Source organism: Rhipicephalus sanguineus, chromosome 2 (genome assembly GCF_013339695.2).
Source record: "Rhipicephalus sanguineus isolate Rsan-2018 chromosome 2, BIME_Rsan_1.4, whole genome shotgun sequence".
Classification (NCBI taxonomy): Eukaryota; Metazoa; Arthropoda; class Arachnida; order Ixodida; family Ixodidae; genus Rhipicephalus; species Rhipicephalus sanguineus.
The window spans coordinates 203,735,856-203,754,849 of NC_051177.1; the positions used below are offsets into that span (position 1 = coordinate 203,735,856).

At 49.3% G+C, this 18,994-nt stretch overlaps 1 protein-coding gene across 1 annotated transcript; it reads left to right on the forward strand.

Moving 5' to 3' along the window:
* The first annotated feature begins 17,117 nt into the window (after positions 1–17,117).
* Positions 17,118–18,529, forward strand: LOC119382182 (putative nuclease HARBI1). The gene is made up of 4 exons (XM_037649902.1): positions 17,118–17,633; positions 17,742–17,883; positions 18,164–18,354; positions 18,461–18,529. Exons 1-4 carry the CDS (start codon positions 17,118–17,120, stop codon positions 18,527–18,529), a joined length of 918 nt encoding a protein of 305 aa, XP_037505830.1.
* The last annotated feature ends 465 nt before the right edge of the window (positions 18,530–18,994 follow it).

The window sequence follows — 18,994 nt, forward strand, 5'->3', positions numbered from 1 at the left end:
GATATTAAACTGCTAATTACGAAGCAGGAAAACAAAGTACAGTCTGGCAATAGCTCTACGTACGCTGTTTCAAGAGTGGAATGCTGTTAGTAGCCATAAGTGATGAAGGTGAATCAAGGTTGCGATAGGCATTATAGATTAATCTTACCGCTCTCCTCTGGATCATTTTAAGTTTATGAACATCCTTTTTTGAAATGCGGGTCCCAGGCTACGCCTGTATTATATTGTATTGTATTAAATGTATTATATGCAAGAAATATGATCTTAAATGCGCGTTTTTTCGTTCGTGCCTAAGAAACCCTAGTTTTCAGGAGGCGGACGAACAAGCGTCGTCAATATGGTTACTCCACGGCAGTCCATTGATAATATTGACTCCCAAGTATTTAAAATTTCTCACTTCGATCAAGGGATTATTATTTAACGTGTAGCATGAAGTAAAAGGGCTAATCTTATTTCAGATACACATAAAGACTGATTTACTAATGCATCATGGACCAGGTGTGGCACTGATCGGAGAGAGAATTTAGGTTGTACTGCAAGCACTCTTGGTCCCTTTCACTTTTAATTGTCTCGTAAAAAATGCAGTCATCTGCAGAAAGCTTTAGGCTTATGGCGGAGGTGTTGATTGGTGAAACGGTGGCATTGATAAAGACGAGAAACAAGACAGGGCCAAGGACTCTGCCGTGGGGAACTCCCGACCTTACAAGCAGACTCCCATAGCTGCAGCCCTCGACCTGGACAAAATGTTTCCGGCTGGTAAGGCAAGAGCGAATCCAATTAATTACATTAATGGGTAGACCAATGTTTGAAAGTTTCGTGAGTAGTTTACCATGACAGATACAGTCGAAATCTTTTCTAAAATCTATAAAGATGGCGTCTATTCGGTCGCCCTTATCAAGTGCTATTGCGAAGTCTTGAATAGTGGTGACAGGTTGAGTGGATTCTATGAGCGAGGCTTGGGCTCAAGCCGCCACCTCGCGGTGTAAGGCGTTGACAAAATTGTGGTATTTGTGGAAACGCGCCGACTGCAGCAATAGTGCAACGGCGTGTTGTCGGAGCTAATCACGGAGGCAATGCATTACATCACTCTAACGCTCCCAGACAGCTGCACCACCTCACGAACCAAGAGTACTGTCAGAGGAAAGTGTGAGAGATAAAAGGCGTGTTCGTGAATCCTTCAACATGTGTGACCGTGGCACAGAGGGTAGAGCGTCCGTCGCCTGTCGTCGCGGACCGAGCGGTCGTCGGTTGGACTGCCGTTTACGGACTTCTTCGAGTTTATTTTTTTGCCATCTGATCGTGTGCATTTTGCTGACGTATTTCCGTGACAGAAATACCTTTATGAAAGTGTTGGTGGACCCTGGCATAAAACACTTTCGTGTTGAAAATATGGCAGCGTCTCGTGCGCCGCGCGGTGCACAAGATGATCTCACACAGAACTGGCTCCTTCACCGCACGGAAGTGATGTCACCTTAATGAAGTAAGCTTAAAACAGCTGAAATGAACCGATTTTACAGCGAAAGCTGTTATGAGATCATTTCACCGGCCGTTTTTGGCGCCGTAGTTGTCCGCCGCCGCCGCCGCCGGTGTCCGTAACCAGTATCGCTCGAAATAAGAAAAAAAAACGAAATAAGAAAAAAATTCCTGGATGGAACCGAGGTTCGAACCTGGGCCCTCTGCGTGGGAGCCCAGTATTCAACCTCTGAGCCATTCCGGTGCTTGAAACTGCGTTGGAAAAAGGTCCTATACAGGCTTCATGTCGGGAAGGAACCAAATTAGCATATGCAATATAGCGTGGTAGAAGAGTAAAATAAGCCCCAAGCGTCGCACAACGCGAATTCTGTAACCAGGCGTCACACAATGCGAATTGCGCAATGAGTTAGTTGTTGAATGTTTCCAACCCATTACAAAGGGCTCTGCCGTAATTCTTCATCGTCATCGGGCACAGCATCAACAAAGTGCACATAATGCCTTACATGCGTTTAGCAGGTACCAACGCTTTCCGTAGAATGACGAAAAATGGCACAGTGTCTGCTGCCCTACTTCTCAAAAATTACAATGATTTATAGCGTAGTGGGTTCCTCGCAAGTGCACTTGTATTGGTTGCCAAGGAAGCCCATAAGCGCATGATCCACTTCCTCGGGGTCTCAGTAAAATTACAATGATTTATAGCGTAGTGGGTTCCTCGCAAGTGCACTTGTATTGGTTGCCAAGGAAGCCCATAAGCGCATGATCCATTTCCTCGGGGTCTCAGTAAAGTTCTTCGCCCCCCCCCCCCGTCTCTCTCCCACGTCAACGTATGTTATACAGCATGACGGGAGAGGGAAATAGCGACCGGGCGTCACCCAATGCAAATTACATAACTGGTGGGCCGTTCAAAGATTCCAACCTATTACAAAGGGCTGAGCCATGATTCTTCATCGTCATCAGTCGTCGCGTCAACAAGGTGCGCATAATGCCTTACAGACTTGTAGCTGGTGCCTCGCTTCTCAGCAGAAGAACGAATAATGGCTTAGTAGGTGCTTCCCAACTTCACAAAAATTGTGATTTATGGCGTAGTGGGTACCTTTCTAGTGTACTTGTATTGTAGCCCCAAGAGAGCTCAACGGGCTCTAGAAACGCCGCTCTTCCAGCTTTCGCTGTGACTGTGCTGCGGTTTCAGCGCAGGCCTGGCGTTTTTTAAAGACGATAGTCTTTCTTGGGGAACTTAAACGCAGAAATTTTGGTCTGTCTTTCTGTTTGTCGGCACGTCCCTCGATTCAGCCACTCGGCCAAAGTGGAACCACTTGCCCAAGGGCCAGCCGTCTTGAACTGGTACGGCTGTTCATACTTGTCAACGTTGTCGATCAAAAAGTAAATATCATGCATATCTGAGGTGCAACATCACTAGGTAAGTGTTAGGTGGCGTGTTCCTTTAATAGAAAATGCATACATACGTAATTTTAAGGACCCTAGTTTCTTAAGCTGCGCTGAAAATACATAAGAATGGAAGCTTGAGCGAGTTGGTATGCGTTCATCTTTGTTGAAACAGCGCTCACTAGACGACGACGAAGTAAAAGAAGGCACAGGACAGGCGCTGCCTGTCCTGTGCCTTCTTTTACTTCGTCGTCGTCTAGTGAGCGCTGTTTCAACAAATCTGAAAATGCGACTGCGCTGAAATTTGCCTTCCTCCGTGCCCTTCGCACAAGCTCATTGTTGTGTTTCGGTTTCAGTTCTGTATTGCACTGTACGAATGCCGTGGGTTGGTGTTGAAAAACTTTAGTTTTGAGAAGGCCAAGAAGGTGAAAAAAAATATTTAAAAAATGAAACAGCAGCGTTGTGGGCGGCCTTCAGGCTGCCGGTTGTGGGCGCCGCTCTGGCGTTCCTGTTTTACCCAGGCGACGTGTAAATAAAAGAGTGTGTGGAGAGTACTCGTTGAGTGCGGACGTTTCTCTGCTTCAGCGCTTCGCGCCAAACCGCGTTTTCGGGCTGGCTGGCGTCCCCGCCGGTCGCGTTGGTCACCGCCGGTCTTCGCCTGCTGCTGCGCCGGGACTACCAGCACGCAACACAGCACTCATGTTTCCCGACGTATTGCCAGATGGCGTCCATATCTCACACAGCGCCTCTTCTATCGTCTTTACACGACATTTGCAGCGAAGCACGCAGATACGCGGCCAATTTTTTACCTTATAACGTGTTAAATCTACAAAAATATTAAACAAAAAGTGTTTGACGAGTTAGTTTTTGTACTTTCTTAATTAATTACATATCGCAAGCACTTTAAATCCATGGGGCGCTGCGAAAGGTAACGGTTCCAAATATGGCAGCTGCGAAAGAGTCATGCGCGCAGTCTCACAATAATGTGTGGATTGTTGCTGTTGGAAGCGTTGGAAGTACCGCATTTTCTAGTTTGCGATGGCAAAACGTGGTGTTGTCAAAGGTGAGATTGTCCTTGCAGCCGAGTGCCCCATTTTGCTTGTGTCGAAGGGCAAGCTCGACGATGAAATAAATGTTGTTGCACAGTTCGCGTGAACGTCCCGGACACACAAGAAATCGCAGTGCGGCTGCGAAGTGTATTTACTAAGCCTGTGATCTCCAATGTCCAATGCTCCTGCACTTGAAGTTTTTCGCAAAGTGCGAACACGTTTCGGCCGTTATCATCCGTTGCTAGGTAAATGCTGCTGTGCTGTCACAAGCCGTGTTATTTAGCAAGGCAGACAAACTGTTCGGCACTGTTTTGTAGGTAGGTGGGCTAACGCAGTGGGCTGTTGCCATTGGGCATCGTTTATCAAGTGCTGATCGCCTAGAGTACAGTGTAGCCAAGGGCATCACGGCGTCACGTCAGTATTTTGAAGCGACTTAGTCTGCCGATTACTTCGTGAGGCGGTGACTGTACACTGAGCGACATAACAAGGTTTCGTGTTGAATATTCGGCGTGGCTACAAGAGACGACGAGAAACAGTGACTGCTAGCTGCTAAAAAAGAATGATGACAGGAAACGTGGCCACCATTATTTGTTACGGTTATGATTTGCCAGTCACGATTTGTACTCGCAACACACACGCAATGCGATAGCGCCAGCCGGAGCAAAATTGTAGCGTTACGGCGACGCCCGCCGAAAGCAGATACGCCAAGCGATAGTCAAAGCATGTTGAAGTTCTACTGTAGTGAAAGCCACGCCCTACGCTGTTCGCGTTTGTTTTCATCGCGATAGTGTACATCACCACGAGCCGTTCGGGAAATCTAGGCGCACTGTGACTCCGTTCTGAGACCACGTCTGTTGCAGTCCGTCTTCCTGTCATCAGAGCCTTGACAAACCGTGTGATTCAACATTCTTGACGCGGATGCAGGAGAAGTCGATGCAGCCAGCTGCATCTGAATTTTGCATGACCTTTTGCGTCTCGCCGAGAAAGTGCATTGATTTTTAAAACAGCGTATCATAGTAAATAGAGTCAATTCTGCGAGGGTCATCAAACATCCAATATCAAAGGCCTGTAGACAGGACCACCAGCAGCGCAGCAGCAGCATGTCCGGCTGACGGGAGGCCGATGGGGCGGCATACTCGCTTGCCGATTCGGCAAATTTATGGCATATTCAAAAGGCGCGCCTAACTGAAAAATGCATGACGTCACTTCCGTGCGGTGCAGGAGTCGTTTCTCTGTGGCAGCGGTTGCTGCACCGCGCGGCGCAGCAGTCTCTGTCTAAAAATATCGTCAGCATCAGTCACATTATCAAGCGCGTTATTATCGAACCTAAGCTTCTGGAGATGGGTTTGCGAGGCGCTTACCCTACGAGGCGACCGGGAAGGAACGCGACGTTCTCCACTGCCGCAGCGAACAAAGACGCTACGGCCGGGTTCGTCTACTCTCCGGCACGGCGCAGAAAAGGCACTAGCAGGATGTCAACAAACACGGGTTTATTAACGCACGATGCAGCACAGTGCGGCAGTCACGGGTTTGCAGGCCGTCAGGGTAACTCCGCAAGACCGATCGAGTACACTTGCCTGCGGCGCTACGGTTACCACACAAAAGGGGGAACCACCGAAACGCGCAAAAGAGAAGCCGCCTGCCTCGTTGCAGGCGTGCGAGTATCTCCCGCGGCGAGCCAGCGCCACCAGCGCCAGGCAGAAGCGAGCTCATGGGAGAGGGGTTTCTCACTGGCGGCCAATGATGACAGGCGTTGCGCAGTGACGTAGGCTAATGTGGTGGCGCGAGCATTTCCAGACATGTACGGACGCGTGGCTTGTGCGGGGAAGACCGACGCATGGCTCGCACCAAGCAAAAAAATCACAGCATATCCACGGAGTGAATGATGATGAGTGGGCGAAGCTGCGGAGGTTCATCGGTAAACCGTGAATCTTCCGTGAATTCTGCCCAGTACATCATCACCGACGTGAGATCGGGCGCGTTTATACTGAAGGTTCGATGAGTTATGACGACTTGCAGCTCACTTTAATTTTACATGTACGCTGGGAATTTTCATTGTTTAGAAAACCATTGCTTTAGAAAACATCTGGCGTCTTTCGTTAAGCAGCTGGCGCCTTTTCGTTTTGCTTTAGAAACATCTGGCGTTCTTTCGTTTTGCTTTTAGAAAACATCTGGCGTCTTTCGTTGGTTTATTTCATCAATCAACGGCGTTTTGAACAAAATTTTTATTGTTTAATCACGCACAGGAGAAATCTCACCAGGCACTACCTTGGAGGTAAACAATCACTCCCTCTTTCGTCATTCTTTATCAGTTCACCTATTTCGTGATAGCTCTCCCTAGTCATCCGATCTATTCCCCCTCCCTGCGAATTTGTCTCCACGTGTCAAGATGCCAGCGTTTTCCAGTGGATTCTTGATTTTTTCTGTGTGTGTGTTATTTCTCTTACTTTTACACTTTCTTGCTAGTACTGTATAATTTTACCACATTCACTATTTGCTTCTTGTGATTTGCTTATTTTTACATTTCACTTTTGTTGCGTTTCATTGAGTAGAGATGTTTTTTGCTTTAGTCTTGTTCATGTATAAAATAGCACGTTTTTTTTCGTTGTTTTGTATTTTTCATGTTGTAACCCACTCCCCTCTTTAAAGCTTCGGCGATTGAGGGTAACAAAATAAATAAAAAATAAATAAATGGCTGCTAATGGGAATGAGAGACAGAAGAAGTCGGCTTTTAGCTAACACTTACACTTCTACTTCTACTAACGTTTCCTACTGGAACATGCCAATGACTGCTAATGGGGAATGAGAGACAGAAGAATTCGGCTTTTAGTTAACGCGCACGCTGCGAATTTTTTATTGTTCAACAACGCACAGGAAAAATCTCCCACCGGCACCACCTTGGAGGTCAAGATCTGGTACAAGCGTTACGACTGGTTACGCACTACGACTACGAGGGACGAACGGGTGCCGCCTTAAGGAGCTTCGCCCCTAAAAGGCCTGGCGGCCTAGCCACGGTTGCCATATCGCCTAATAATGGCGGTTCCCGGCGCTCGAGCCCCGCGGGGCCAGCACACGCGCTAGCTGGGGAACGAGGCGCCAAAGGGGAGGACGCGCTCGATTCCCACAAGCTTCAGGAAAAAAAATAACTTCTGTACAGACCGAAATTCATGCTAACCTCGCAGGCTTTTATAGCATAAGAAGCGCCGCGCATTGCATAGAACGCAGTGAACTGGAAATCCGCATGCACAGCTCCAGAAGTCAGGTTTTCAATGATATGAATAAAATCACATGCATAATTCTGCCCATATTTTTCGATAAACTTGTATTACAATGCACCTGCACTATTTCGCCTTCGCAACTTGTTTGATGGCGCTACAGTTCCCGAATGAACTGCGTGAACGTTAGCTCATCTGTGCGGCCGTTGGGCAAGTGTTGCAAATATGGCGGCCGGGCTGCCGTATCGGTGTCTGCCGGAGGTGTGGCGATGACGTGGCCGGCGTCATCGCCGCGACGTCACTGACCCGCCCAATCGCCAGACTTTGACCATATGTGGTTCTGAATAAACTCCACTGTTCGCATTTGCGCTATCAAGCCAATCAGAAGATTCGAAATAATGTAGAAGGTTCCCAGACATTCGGGCGCCGTTTGCGTAAGGCAGTGGTCATACGTGTAACGGACCAGATCCATAAAAATAGCAAAAGAAGCGAGCGTGGCAATGCTCCCCTCTGAAAAAGCATCGTTCCGATGCTTGTAACCAAGCATGGAAGGGAAAAGAAGTGCAGGTACTAATAAAACACAATCATAAAGCAAAAGGTAGAGTCCTCTGGTTTATTAACGCGTATCAAGCGGTTAAGGCACTCGACATAGACGATTTCAGGTGGTGCTAGGCGCCTGTGAGAGTTCGTAATTCCGTCCAGTATGACCTCTAGTCTAGAGCGCCGAGATGTCGAAGCACCTTGTATGGCCCGATGTATTGCCAATGAAGTTTTTCACCGAGTCCACGTCGGCGGGCCGACGTCCTGACCCAAGCACGGTCGCCGGGCTGATACTCTATTTGGCGTCGTCCAAGGTTGTAATGACGATAGTCGGCCTATTGCTCGCTCTTGATGCGCAGACGGGACAGTTGCCTAGCTTCTTCGGCGCGCTGAAGGTAGACAGTGACGTCAATGTTTTCTTCGTCGGTCATGTGAAGTGGCATGACGCCGAGCGTCGTTGCCGCCTTCCTTCCGCAGTCGAACTTATATGGCGTCATCTGCGCCGTTTCTTGCACGGCCGTGTTGTATGCGAAGGTCACGTACAGAAGGATGGCATCCCACGTCTTGTGTTCGACGTCGACGTACATGGCCAGTATTTCGGCGATGGTCTTAGTTAGACGCTCGGTGAGGCCATTCGTGCGTGGGTGGTAAGCGGTGGTCCGGCGGTGGGTTTTCTTGCTGTATCCCAATATAGCCTGAGTTGGGTCAGCAGTAAAGGCCGTATCTGTCAAGGTTATGAGAGCCTCTGGTGCGCCACGACAAAGGACGATGTTCACAACGAAGACCTTGGCAAACCTCGGCGGCACTGCCTTTGGGCAGGGCCCTTGTTCTGGCGCAGCGGGTGAGGCAGTCGGTAGCTACGACAATCAGTTTATTTCCGCAAGTCGACTTTGGGAACGGCCCCAGTAGGTGCATCCCGATTCGCTCGAATGATCGGCAAGGTGGTTAGATCGGCTGAAAAAAAGCCTACCGGTCTTGTTGGCAGTACTTGCGTCGCTGACACTCTCGGCATGTCCTTACGTAGCGAGCGACGTCGGTGGCAAGGCGCGGCCAGTCGTACTTTTCCTGTGTTCTTGCGAGCGTGCGGGAAATACTGAGGTGTCCATCCGTCGTTTTGTCGTCGATGGCCTGAAGTATTCTCGTCGCAATGATGAAGGCACCAGGAGAAGCCAGTTGGCTCGAAGTGGCGAGAAGGTCTTTAGGATAACGCGGTTTCGCAAGAAAAACGACGCCCATCCCCGCTAGAATACCTTCGGAACAACGGCGATCCTGTCGTCAAGGTATTCCACAATGCTCCTGAGTTGGGGTTGGCTTGCTGTGGTACGGCGAAGTCGTCGGCACTAATGGTTCCGAAGAATCAGTCATCATCCTGGTCATCTTGCGGCGGTCGGTCGCAATGCTGAAAGCACCACGGGGGCACGAGACAGGCAGTGCGCGTCAGAGCGCTTTCTTCCGGACTTGTAAACGACGGTAATGCCAAATTCTTTAAGTCTCAGACTCAACCACTCGAGGCGGGCTGAAGGTTACTTCAATTTAGCTTGCTAGCACAAGGCGTGGTTGCTTAGTTACAGAAGACTGATCTCTGTCTTCTCTTCTGCTTCTCCCTTTTTCGAGAAATGTATTTTGCGTCTCAGTCTTCTGTACCTAAGCAATATACGCACCAACTATCCCAGAAACAAGTCATTTTGACAAGGCGTGGTGCTGCCTCAAAACTTTCAAGGGCCTGCCGTAGAAGTAGGGGCGACACTTGGATGCAGCCCAGACGATGGCAAGGCACTCCCTTTCTGTTGTGGAATAGTTGGGTTGCGCCTTAGATAGCGACCGGCTAGCATAACTGATAACACTTTCGAGTCCGTCAGTCCTCTACACAAAGACGGCGCCGAGTGCTACGCTGCTTGCGTTTGTGTCTACTTATGTTTCGGCGTATTCGTCGAAATGCGCAAGTATCGGAGGCGTCTGGAGGCGTCCTTTCAGATCTTCAAATGCTTCAATTTGCCCCGTTTCCCACTTCAATTCCACGTACGTCTGCGTGAGGTGCGTTAGTGGCTCGGCGATCTGTGAAAATGTTTAGAGGAAGCGTCTCTAATGGGCGCACAAGCCGAGGAATCGGCGTGCGGCTTTCTTGTTGGTGCGCGGCGAGAAGGCAGCGATGGCAGCTGTCTTCAGCGGGTTGGGGCCACTTCCACACTTGCGAACGGCGTGGCCCAAAAAAGACGAGTTTCTCGCACGCGAAGCGGCACTTTTCTGGCTTCTAGGTGTGTACGGAGGTCCTGATTCCTTGAAGTACAGCTTCGAGGCGCCGGAGGTGTTCGTCGAAGTTTGCGGCAGACACAAAGACGTCGTCCAAATACACGAAGCAAGTCTGCCACTTCAAGCCGGCCAGTCCTGGATCCATACCGCGTTGGAAAGCCGCATGGGCCGGGCCAGCGCCTCTTCTATTTTTTCAGTGCCTGGGCGAACGCTCTCCTTGGGCCGTCGCGCGCGCGCTGCGCCTCCGCTCGCCGCTGCCGCGTGGTGGCGCTGTGCCAGTAGAATGGGGGAATGCCAGTAGAATGGGGGAAAAATAAGGTCATTCTGCCTTAAGAGGCAGAGAGATGGACCGTGAATATATACTTTTTTGGTATAATAACATAGATTTAATCAATGTAGATAACGCATTAGGCCAACATGAAACAAGGAAGCTTCTTTCTTTCTTTTTTTTTCTTCGAGCTTGGTGGCAGACATGTCACGCCCCGTTTTAAAGGGGACGCTCATAGCATCCATCCATCCATCCATCACTGGGGGCGTACGATAACGTTAATCAGGAAATTTTGTGGGATATATTGAAAGGAATGGGCATAGGCGACGACTGTATACAGCTTTTGAGGGAGATATACCGAGAAAATACAGTTTGCATAGAATGGGAAGGAATGAGTAGCAATGAGAACGTTGAGATTAGCAAGGGGCTGAGACAGGGATGTCCTTTGTCCCCGCTGTTATTCATGCTGTACATGGTGAATATGGAAAAAGCGCTAGAAGGTAGCAACTTTGGTTTTAATCTGTCACACAAACAGGGCGGCGTGATGATTGAGCAGAAGCTTGCAGGATTATTTTATGCTGACGATATTGTCTTATTTGCTGACAGTCGAGAGGTTATACAGCACATGGCGGATATATGCGGAAGGGAAGGGGAAGCTCTAGGACTAGGATTTAGTGTAACAAAATGTGGATTGATGGTATTCAATTATCCTTGTGATCAGGCGGTGTCAATACAGGGCCAAGATATACCGAGGGTGAGCGAATACAAGTACCTCGGAGTATGGATAAATGAGGGTGACAGGTACATAGAGGTACAGGAAAAATCAAAGGATTGTGGGACGCCTCGCGTTGCGTGCTCACGGGAAGATGACAAATCAGGCTGTAAAGGGCGATATGGGATGGGCATGTTTTGAGGCGAGGGAGGCTCAGAGCAAAATAAGGTTCGAAGAAAGGCTAAGGAATATGAAGGAGAGTAGGTGGGCAGAGAACGTGTTCCATTATTTGTATAGGAAGAGCGTGGACACACAGTAGAGAAAAAGAACTAGGAGGCTCGCTAGTAAATATACGGCTGGTAGTGTAAGCAGTATGCCAACAAAGAGCGTTAAGCGAAAAGTCAGAGAGGCGGAGAGGATTTGCTGGACGGCAGCTATGGAGAAAAAACCGGCTTTGAGTAACTATTGAAAAGGCAAAAATGAAATAAGGAGGGAGGCATTTTACGATAATTCAAGGCAAACGCTTTACTGTTTGAAGCGAGATCGGGTTGCCTTAGAACGGGTAGTTATAAAGCGAGATTCAGTAAAGAATAACAACAATGCACGTGCTGCGGGGAATATAAAGAAACGGCGGAGCATGTTCTCATTGAATGTGGAGATATCCACGCAGGTGTACGTTTGGGCACGAGCCTACATGACGCCTTGGTTTTAGAGATAATGGAAAGCTGAACACGCCCGCGATTCAAATAAGTAAGAGATGGTTAAAGTATTGGTGGCAGAAAATTAGAGAGAAAGGACAAAAATTAATATTGGGAAGAAAATAACGACATTCTGCCGTAAAGGGCAAAGAACGGCGCTGAAAATTTAAGTTTTTTTTCTGGGGTAAGATGGTTTTAATTGAAGTAGAGACACCAGGCCAACACTAAGAAAAAGAAGAGTAAAGGGTTTTTATTGTCGATCCTGGTGGCACACTTGTCACCACCCCGTTATAAAGGGGACGCTCATAGCAGCCATCCATCCTTCCACGGGAAGCTGGCCGCTGGCCGCGCGTAGTACGAAGCTCACGAATTCGTGTTTGCATCCGAGTTTATTTGCATTCGTGCTTCTCGCAGGCTTTCGCAGGTACAAGGGGATGGAAAGAAACGCGAACATGGCGACGCTCTGTTTTAATAACGCCCTGACTGGCGGATATAAAAAGACGTTAGAGGGTCTTCGATTGTATCATGGAGGACTCCGTCTTTTCATCAATCATCTAGGTGAAAACCGCTTGAAAATAAATGCGAAACAGCAAGGAATGTAGGTGCCGCATGTTTGCGTTTCTTTCCATCCCCACTGTACGTATTCCGCAGGCAATCTGTCACGCCGTGTTGCCGGTTCGATGCTTGCATTCGAGTTTGACAGCATTCGCGTTTTATTTTATACTTCATGCTACTGCAGCCACGTCATTCGCATGCCTTAGTATGTCGTTACTGTTGTGTTCCACTCTGCAAATGGAAGGGAAAGAAATCATGATTGTCTTTTTTTATTTCCCATTATTGAAAAAGAAAAAGAAACACTCACAGGGTGTCTCATGAATATCCCCTGCCTCCCTCCGAGATTTTTCTGCACCTGACGTGGTTTTCCTACAGCCTCAAGGATCGGAGGCACTGCAAGCTTTCTGCACCTCAGATGGTTATGCACTGCCTCTGTGATCGGCACATTTTGACCCAGCGAAGATGTAATATGGCGAAGATGTAATATGACGATGTCACGTGATGTGGCGTCATCATGATGTCACAATGTTTTATTACCTGTGACGTCATCACGTGATGATTTCTGGCATCACTCGTGTTGACGCGGCCGACGGTCAATTTTCGCTTTTGATGGGGCATTTAAGGCTTTCGCCTTAATACAACGTTCGGCTGTCCCTCCATGAAATTCCAGCTGCCACTGGCGTTCGGCAGAGGTGGCTTGCAGTAATTAGGCGGGATAATTGGTCTCCCAACACATCTTCAAACTACACTAGAAGATGCAGCCGTCGTTTACGACCCGAAGATTTCATAGAATATAAGAAGCGGTGGCTTAAGAAGTGTGCCTTAGCGTCAGTCTTTGCAGAGGGCCCTTCACGTTTGCAGCCCAAGGTAACAACTGAACCAAGCATGGGAAGTATCGCTAAACATGACCGTGCTGCGTCCGAACAGTAAACGAATGCATGTACCAGTAGCAACGCTGCCTCGCTATCGCCGCTATGTGCAGCGCTGACATGAGGTCCCGAAGCTGAAGAATCGGAGCCCATGGACACCACATGCGCTACCGGCGAAACAACCGAAATCATTTTGTACAGTGTCACAATGAATGCGTGCACAAGGCTGGACAGGTTGCCCCATGTGACAAAAGCGTCCAGGTCGACAGCCATTCGGCCTCTACATTTCTCACTATCGAAAAGGCCAAATGGAAGAAAAAAGAAAGAGAGCTGAGGAGCCAGATACTGAGGCTGCAAAAATCCATCGACAAATAGAAAGACGAACAGGCCGCATTTTTCACGCCTATCACATTGGCTCAAATATCACATTGGCTCAAGTTGACAGTCGGCACTACGATTTTAGAATTGAACAACAGCGTCTGTTGACACACATTGTCCAGCGTTGCGGGAAGCGCGCGGCATATGAAGCGGAATTTTGTTTGTTTTTCGTACCACCACGATTTACCTGGTTTAAGCTCTGAAATGGTGGAAGCGCTTGGCATAATTCCTCATTTTCTGGCACCACCTGTTGCTTTCTCTCGGTGGCAAGGAATGTAATTCTCAAAAGCTTTACGAAGGGAACGGGTGATCACGTATATTCCTGGACAGTCTAGTGACATTTCGTGCTATTTAGCGCACGAACTCCAGGCTTGCGTATTGTGTGCTACACCAGCAGGCGGTAGCACATATCGGGAACTTTAATCGCCGAAGCTTTCGGTATTAGCTCCTTGCAAACGCTGCTTTCAAAAATCCGATTAGAGACAGTCAAAACCCGACTCTCAGTCAAGCGAGCGTAGCGGTGACGAAAGAATCTTCCCCGCATCACTGGCATGCGCTTTCTGGTTGGGCCTAGCAGACGACGCGTGTGCGTCTCGATCAAATAGCCACGAACGACACATGCCTTCGAAATGGGCTGGTTGCCCAGAACGACAAGCGCTTCATGATTCCCGTTTACAAGTTTTCATTATAGTTTAAACATCGCGAATACAGCCGGAAACTGAGCCATGCAGGAGCTTCGAATGCAGCCACGGCATTCGTTTCCGCGAGCGACGACGCGACGGTAGGTCTACTACAGTGGTGGCGCCGAGCGGGTAAAAGCCGCACTAACGCCGACGGTCGGTTCCCCATTGCGCTCCTCTCCTTCGCCCAGGCACAGAAAAATAGAGGAGACGCTGGCCGAGCAAAGACCGAAGGGCATGACCTTGAAGTCGAGTAGGCCGTCTGGTGTTATAAAGGCAGCGTTTCGCGGTCTATCTCGTCGACTTCTATTTGCCTGTAGCCGGCCTTGAGGTCCATCAACGAAAAATACTTCGCGTTGAGTAATCGATCCAGGGCGTCGTCTATCCGGGGAAGAGGATACACGTCCTTCTTCGTGATTTTCTTCAGACGACGATAATCGACGCATGAACGTAGGGTTCCATCCTCCTTCTTCGCCAACACCATGGGAGACGCCCGCGGACTCTTGGACGGCTGGATGGTGTCGTCGCGTAGCATTTATTTGACTTGTTTTTTTAAGGCCTCTCGTTCTCGACTCGAAACTTCATACGGACTCTGACGTATTGGTCGGGCAGCTTTTTGTTGTGATGCGATCTTTCTCGGCTGGAGCTGTCGGATGCATGACAACGACGAGAAGGAATCCTTGAATTGCAAGAGCAGGGCTTTGAGCTGGTTTTGCTTGTGCTTCGCAAGGCTCGGATTGACGTCGAAATCTTGTTGCGAACCCGGATCCGTCGAAGCAGGTTCGGTAGTATCGAAGAGGGCAAGAGCTTTGCTGGCGTCCACGAATTCATCTATATGGGCGACTGTCGTGCCAATATCGAGGTGTCTATATTCGTGGCTCAAGATTGTCAGCATTGCCTTCGCTTTCCCATGACGCAGCTCGGCTATGACTCTTGCGACGCAAATGTGACGGTTCAGAAGCAAGTGCTAGTAGACCTCGAGAACGCCTTTTAAGTCTCTGGGTTTTCGGTGCGGACGAAAATAATAACGCTCAAGAAAGGCGGAACGCTGACCTGCTCTTCTATCACATTTAAAGCATGGTGACTGATTTTGCTATCCGGCGGGATGGCGTTGTCCGCAGAAAGCGTTATTGACTGGGCCCATAAATCAATGACTGCGCTGTGTGGATTTACGAAAGCCATGCCTACAATGACGTCCCTCTAACGCTGCTGTAGAATGAGAAAGCTCGCCGAAATATCACAGGGTCCCTTGTGAATTCACCTGAGACGACTCGAAGGCAAAAGGCATCTTCTTTTTCTTCTAAGACAATGTAATAGGGAGCCTACATGCACGGCCGGTCATACAGGCTTCCTAGATGTAGTTATCCGGCACCACCCCGCTCCGAAAGCTTTGTGCACCTAACGTGATTTCGCACTGCCTCCAGGATCGGAGGCACCTCACCTGATTTTGCAGTGTCTCCGCGAACAGCCCACCTTCGGCCAAGCTACGATGTCACGTGATGTCGATTTAGGCTTATGCCACAGGAGCGAAGGAACGAGACGGCTGAACCAGAATCGACGCCAGCAGGAAACAGGAGCCGTGGCGTCACGTGCCAATGCGAAGCACCGTCTTTGTTTTCTTCTCTTGAGGTCGCGCGCACAGCGGTTTTAACGCGATAGCTAAAAAATGCCGGTGTCGGCGTCGCTACCGACGTTTGTGAGCGAAAAATCGTCCGTGAGCGAAACATCGAGAAAGATGTCAATAAAATAAACAATAAAACTTTTCGGTCCCATTGAGGATCGAACCCGGGCCCTTTGCGTGGCAAGCAGATGTCCTACAACAAAGCCACGATGTTACTTGCAGCTGCTTCGAAAAAAACACCACATAAATGCCATGTAGTGGAAGGAGTCTCCTTAACGCATTTTGTTCGGCAGGTGTCACGACGAAAATGAGCCCATTCGGCGATTTGTAGGCGCATTGGCAAGGCCATCAAACCACGTTCCTTGCGCGACGCCATGCTTCGAAAAAGGCCGGGATAGTGCAGCCATCGCCGCTAAAAACAAACACGAATTTTCAAACAGCTCTAAAAATAGACAACTATGTCCATCTAGCGCAAAACATATCAAGCCAACGCCGGCTTTCTAGAGGAGGCCTTGATCAAGCAAACAGCAAACGCTAGATAATGTGCTGCCATCTGGCAGGCATTGTGAGAAATATGTCTCGACTCTTGCAGAGGGAAGTGCTTTAGATCGAAAACCTGTACCATTACTACAGATATATCGCGCGTGCGGGCGCGTATGTGTCTGTGTGCGTGTAACAATGCGCATTATAAGTATGCACTTAGTGGTTGAAGTGCGCACTAGGGGCCGGACTTCGTTATCGCGTTCAACTCTTAAAGGCGAAGCTTAAGGGTCCCCCAAGTTTTTGTTCACTGCCCAAAGGAGGGCGCTACAATGTCATTATCTCGCGTTACGTCACATGACGGCATGCTAGAGTTTGTGACGTCATTACGTGATGATGATTTTCTCTACCACTCGTTTCCGACGCAGCAGGACGCGAGACGCGGGACGCTGACGGTCGAATTTGGTGCTATTAGTTGGCCTCCAGCCGTCCACATTTCGCGTCCATACCGAGCGGTCTTTACTTTCTTCAGCTTAGGGGTGGAGGGCCCACTAACGACGGGGTATTCGGCTCCGGTGCCGACCAAAGCGGTGACATTGTACTCATCAATAAGAACGTCGAGATCGGTGGTTTGTCGTCTTGCGTTACGGTTTGATCCGGGCGTCGGATCCCGACTGCGTCGACTTGCCCCGATGCTGTTCCGTCGGTTCAGGGGTGCTATCGCGGAACGATTCTATTCCTTTTTCTATGCTTTTCGCCGCCATTAGTCGTCTCCGATTGGTCGAAGCGAGGCCATAATATTTGTCAATCAAGCAACCATAAAAAAGCCTGACGTCAAAATGACGTTAACACATTCATTATGCAGGGGGAAAAGGCATTGTTTTTAGCATCGCCAGAGAGCGGGTCGTTCGGAAAGGCATCGAAAATGGCGGCTCCGCTGATCGGGATGGCGGTTGCGCTCATGCGACGCCGGCGACAACAACACGAACCCGACGATGCGTTTCACATGACGGATGATGAATTTCAGCGGCATGTTCGACTCTTGACGGAAACTGTGCGATGGTTGTTTGGTGAACTGGCCGAAGAACTGGAAGGGCTGCGAGCGACGCGGCTCTCATTGGAACAAAAGGTGTTGTGTGCGCTGCGTTTCTTTGCGACCGGGAGCTTTCAAGGTTCCGTCGGGAGCGAGACGATGATTCACATTGCGCAGTCGACTGTGCGTGACTGCATCAAACGCGTCGCTCAAGCTATAGTGAAAGTGAGCGCGCGAAATGGGTGGGTGCGCTTCCCGACGACGACCGAAGAAAAGGAGGCCGTGAAAGAAGGCTTCCTTCGGCACGGCGCCATTCCCGGAGTGATCGGCTGCATTGACAGCACCCTCATCAGCATCAAGGCGCCCAAGGGACCCCGCAAGGCTTCTTTCATGTACAGGAAGCACTTTTACGCCCCCAACGTTATGATCGTGAGTTAACCTCTGACTTGTTTGCCTTTCGGTTTACTGTGCCCGCGCCGGATTCTTCTGTTGTTTTTGCTTGATAACAATGGGCTTCCGCCGCGCCCGCTTTCCCAGATCTGCGATGCGGCGATGCGGATCCTGGCCGTCGACCCTATGCGACCGGGGTTAGGCCACGACTCGTTCATCAGGCAAACGACCTGGCTGCGCCGACGGTTCGTGACGGGGCGCATTGCAGAGCCATGCGAATACCTGCTTGGTGAGATTAAAACGTTTTTCTCACGGGAGCAATTCGTAAGAAAAATTTGAGACCCCCTGAATACCTGCCAGAAGGTTAAAAAACGTAGTAGTGCAATCACTCTGTGACTTCTTTTTAGAAGGACGTGGCCTAAGTGATCAGAACAAATGAATAGCTCACTGCACTAATGGTGTCGTCAGCTGTTGCAGTAGTCATTTAACATTATGTCCTTTGATGTTCACACTAGCGTTGTGCAACATAGGTATACGTAGCATAGTACACTATTTCCATCTTTCTGCAGGTGACAGTAGCTACTCATTGGAGCCGTGGCACCTTGTCCCGGTCTCTGGCCGTCCTTCCGAGCACAGTGCCGAAGGCAGGTTCAACACTGAGCACATCACCATGCGCTCCATTGTGGAGCGGTGCATAGGCATGCCTAAAACCCCCTTCCGGTGCTGCAGCATTACCGCACCGTCCACCACGAGCCAGAGCGTGCTGCTGACATTGTTGCAGCGTGTGCTTCATTTCACAATCTTTGCTTAGGTGAAGGCGCCACTGAGCTGGTTGACGGCTTTGATGCCATTGATGACATTTTCAGCAGCAGCAGCAGCAGCAGCAGCAGCACAGCAGCGAAGATTCTAACGGGCCCCCATTCCACAGGGTTTGACCCGAAACAGAGCAGCTAGGAGCTATTATTTATGAGGGCGCGCAGCACGGGACGGTATCATTGCATGCTTTGGCACCACCCGTGCGCAGCACCACGAGTACTTGAGGAGGGTGCAGCGGCGGTTGCGACGCCAACGGCATCGTTGGTAGATGCGTAATTCAGCAGTTGGAGGAGTGTGTATTTAAGAGATGTCAAATAATTGATTTACACATATTTTTAGTGCGTTGATGCGTGACCGCTTTGAGGCATGGCACAAGAATTGTGAAAAGAAAACATATGCATTCTTGCAGAAAAGCCAGTGTAAAACAAAAATATGAACATATACTGTGCACTTTAGCATGGTCATATCCATACAACATTTCATGTGTTAAGCTTGCTGCTAATGGTGGGATAAAAGCCGTGTTGTTTTTACCCGCGAATATTTTGTCCGACGACTTCTTTTCAAAACGGTGTAATGTGAAGAAA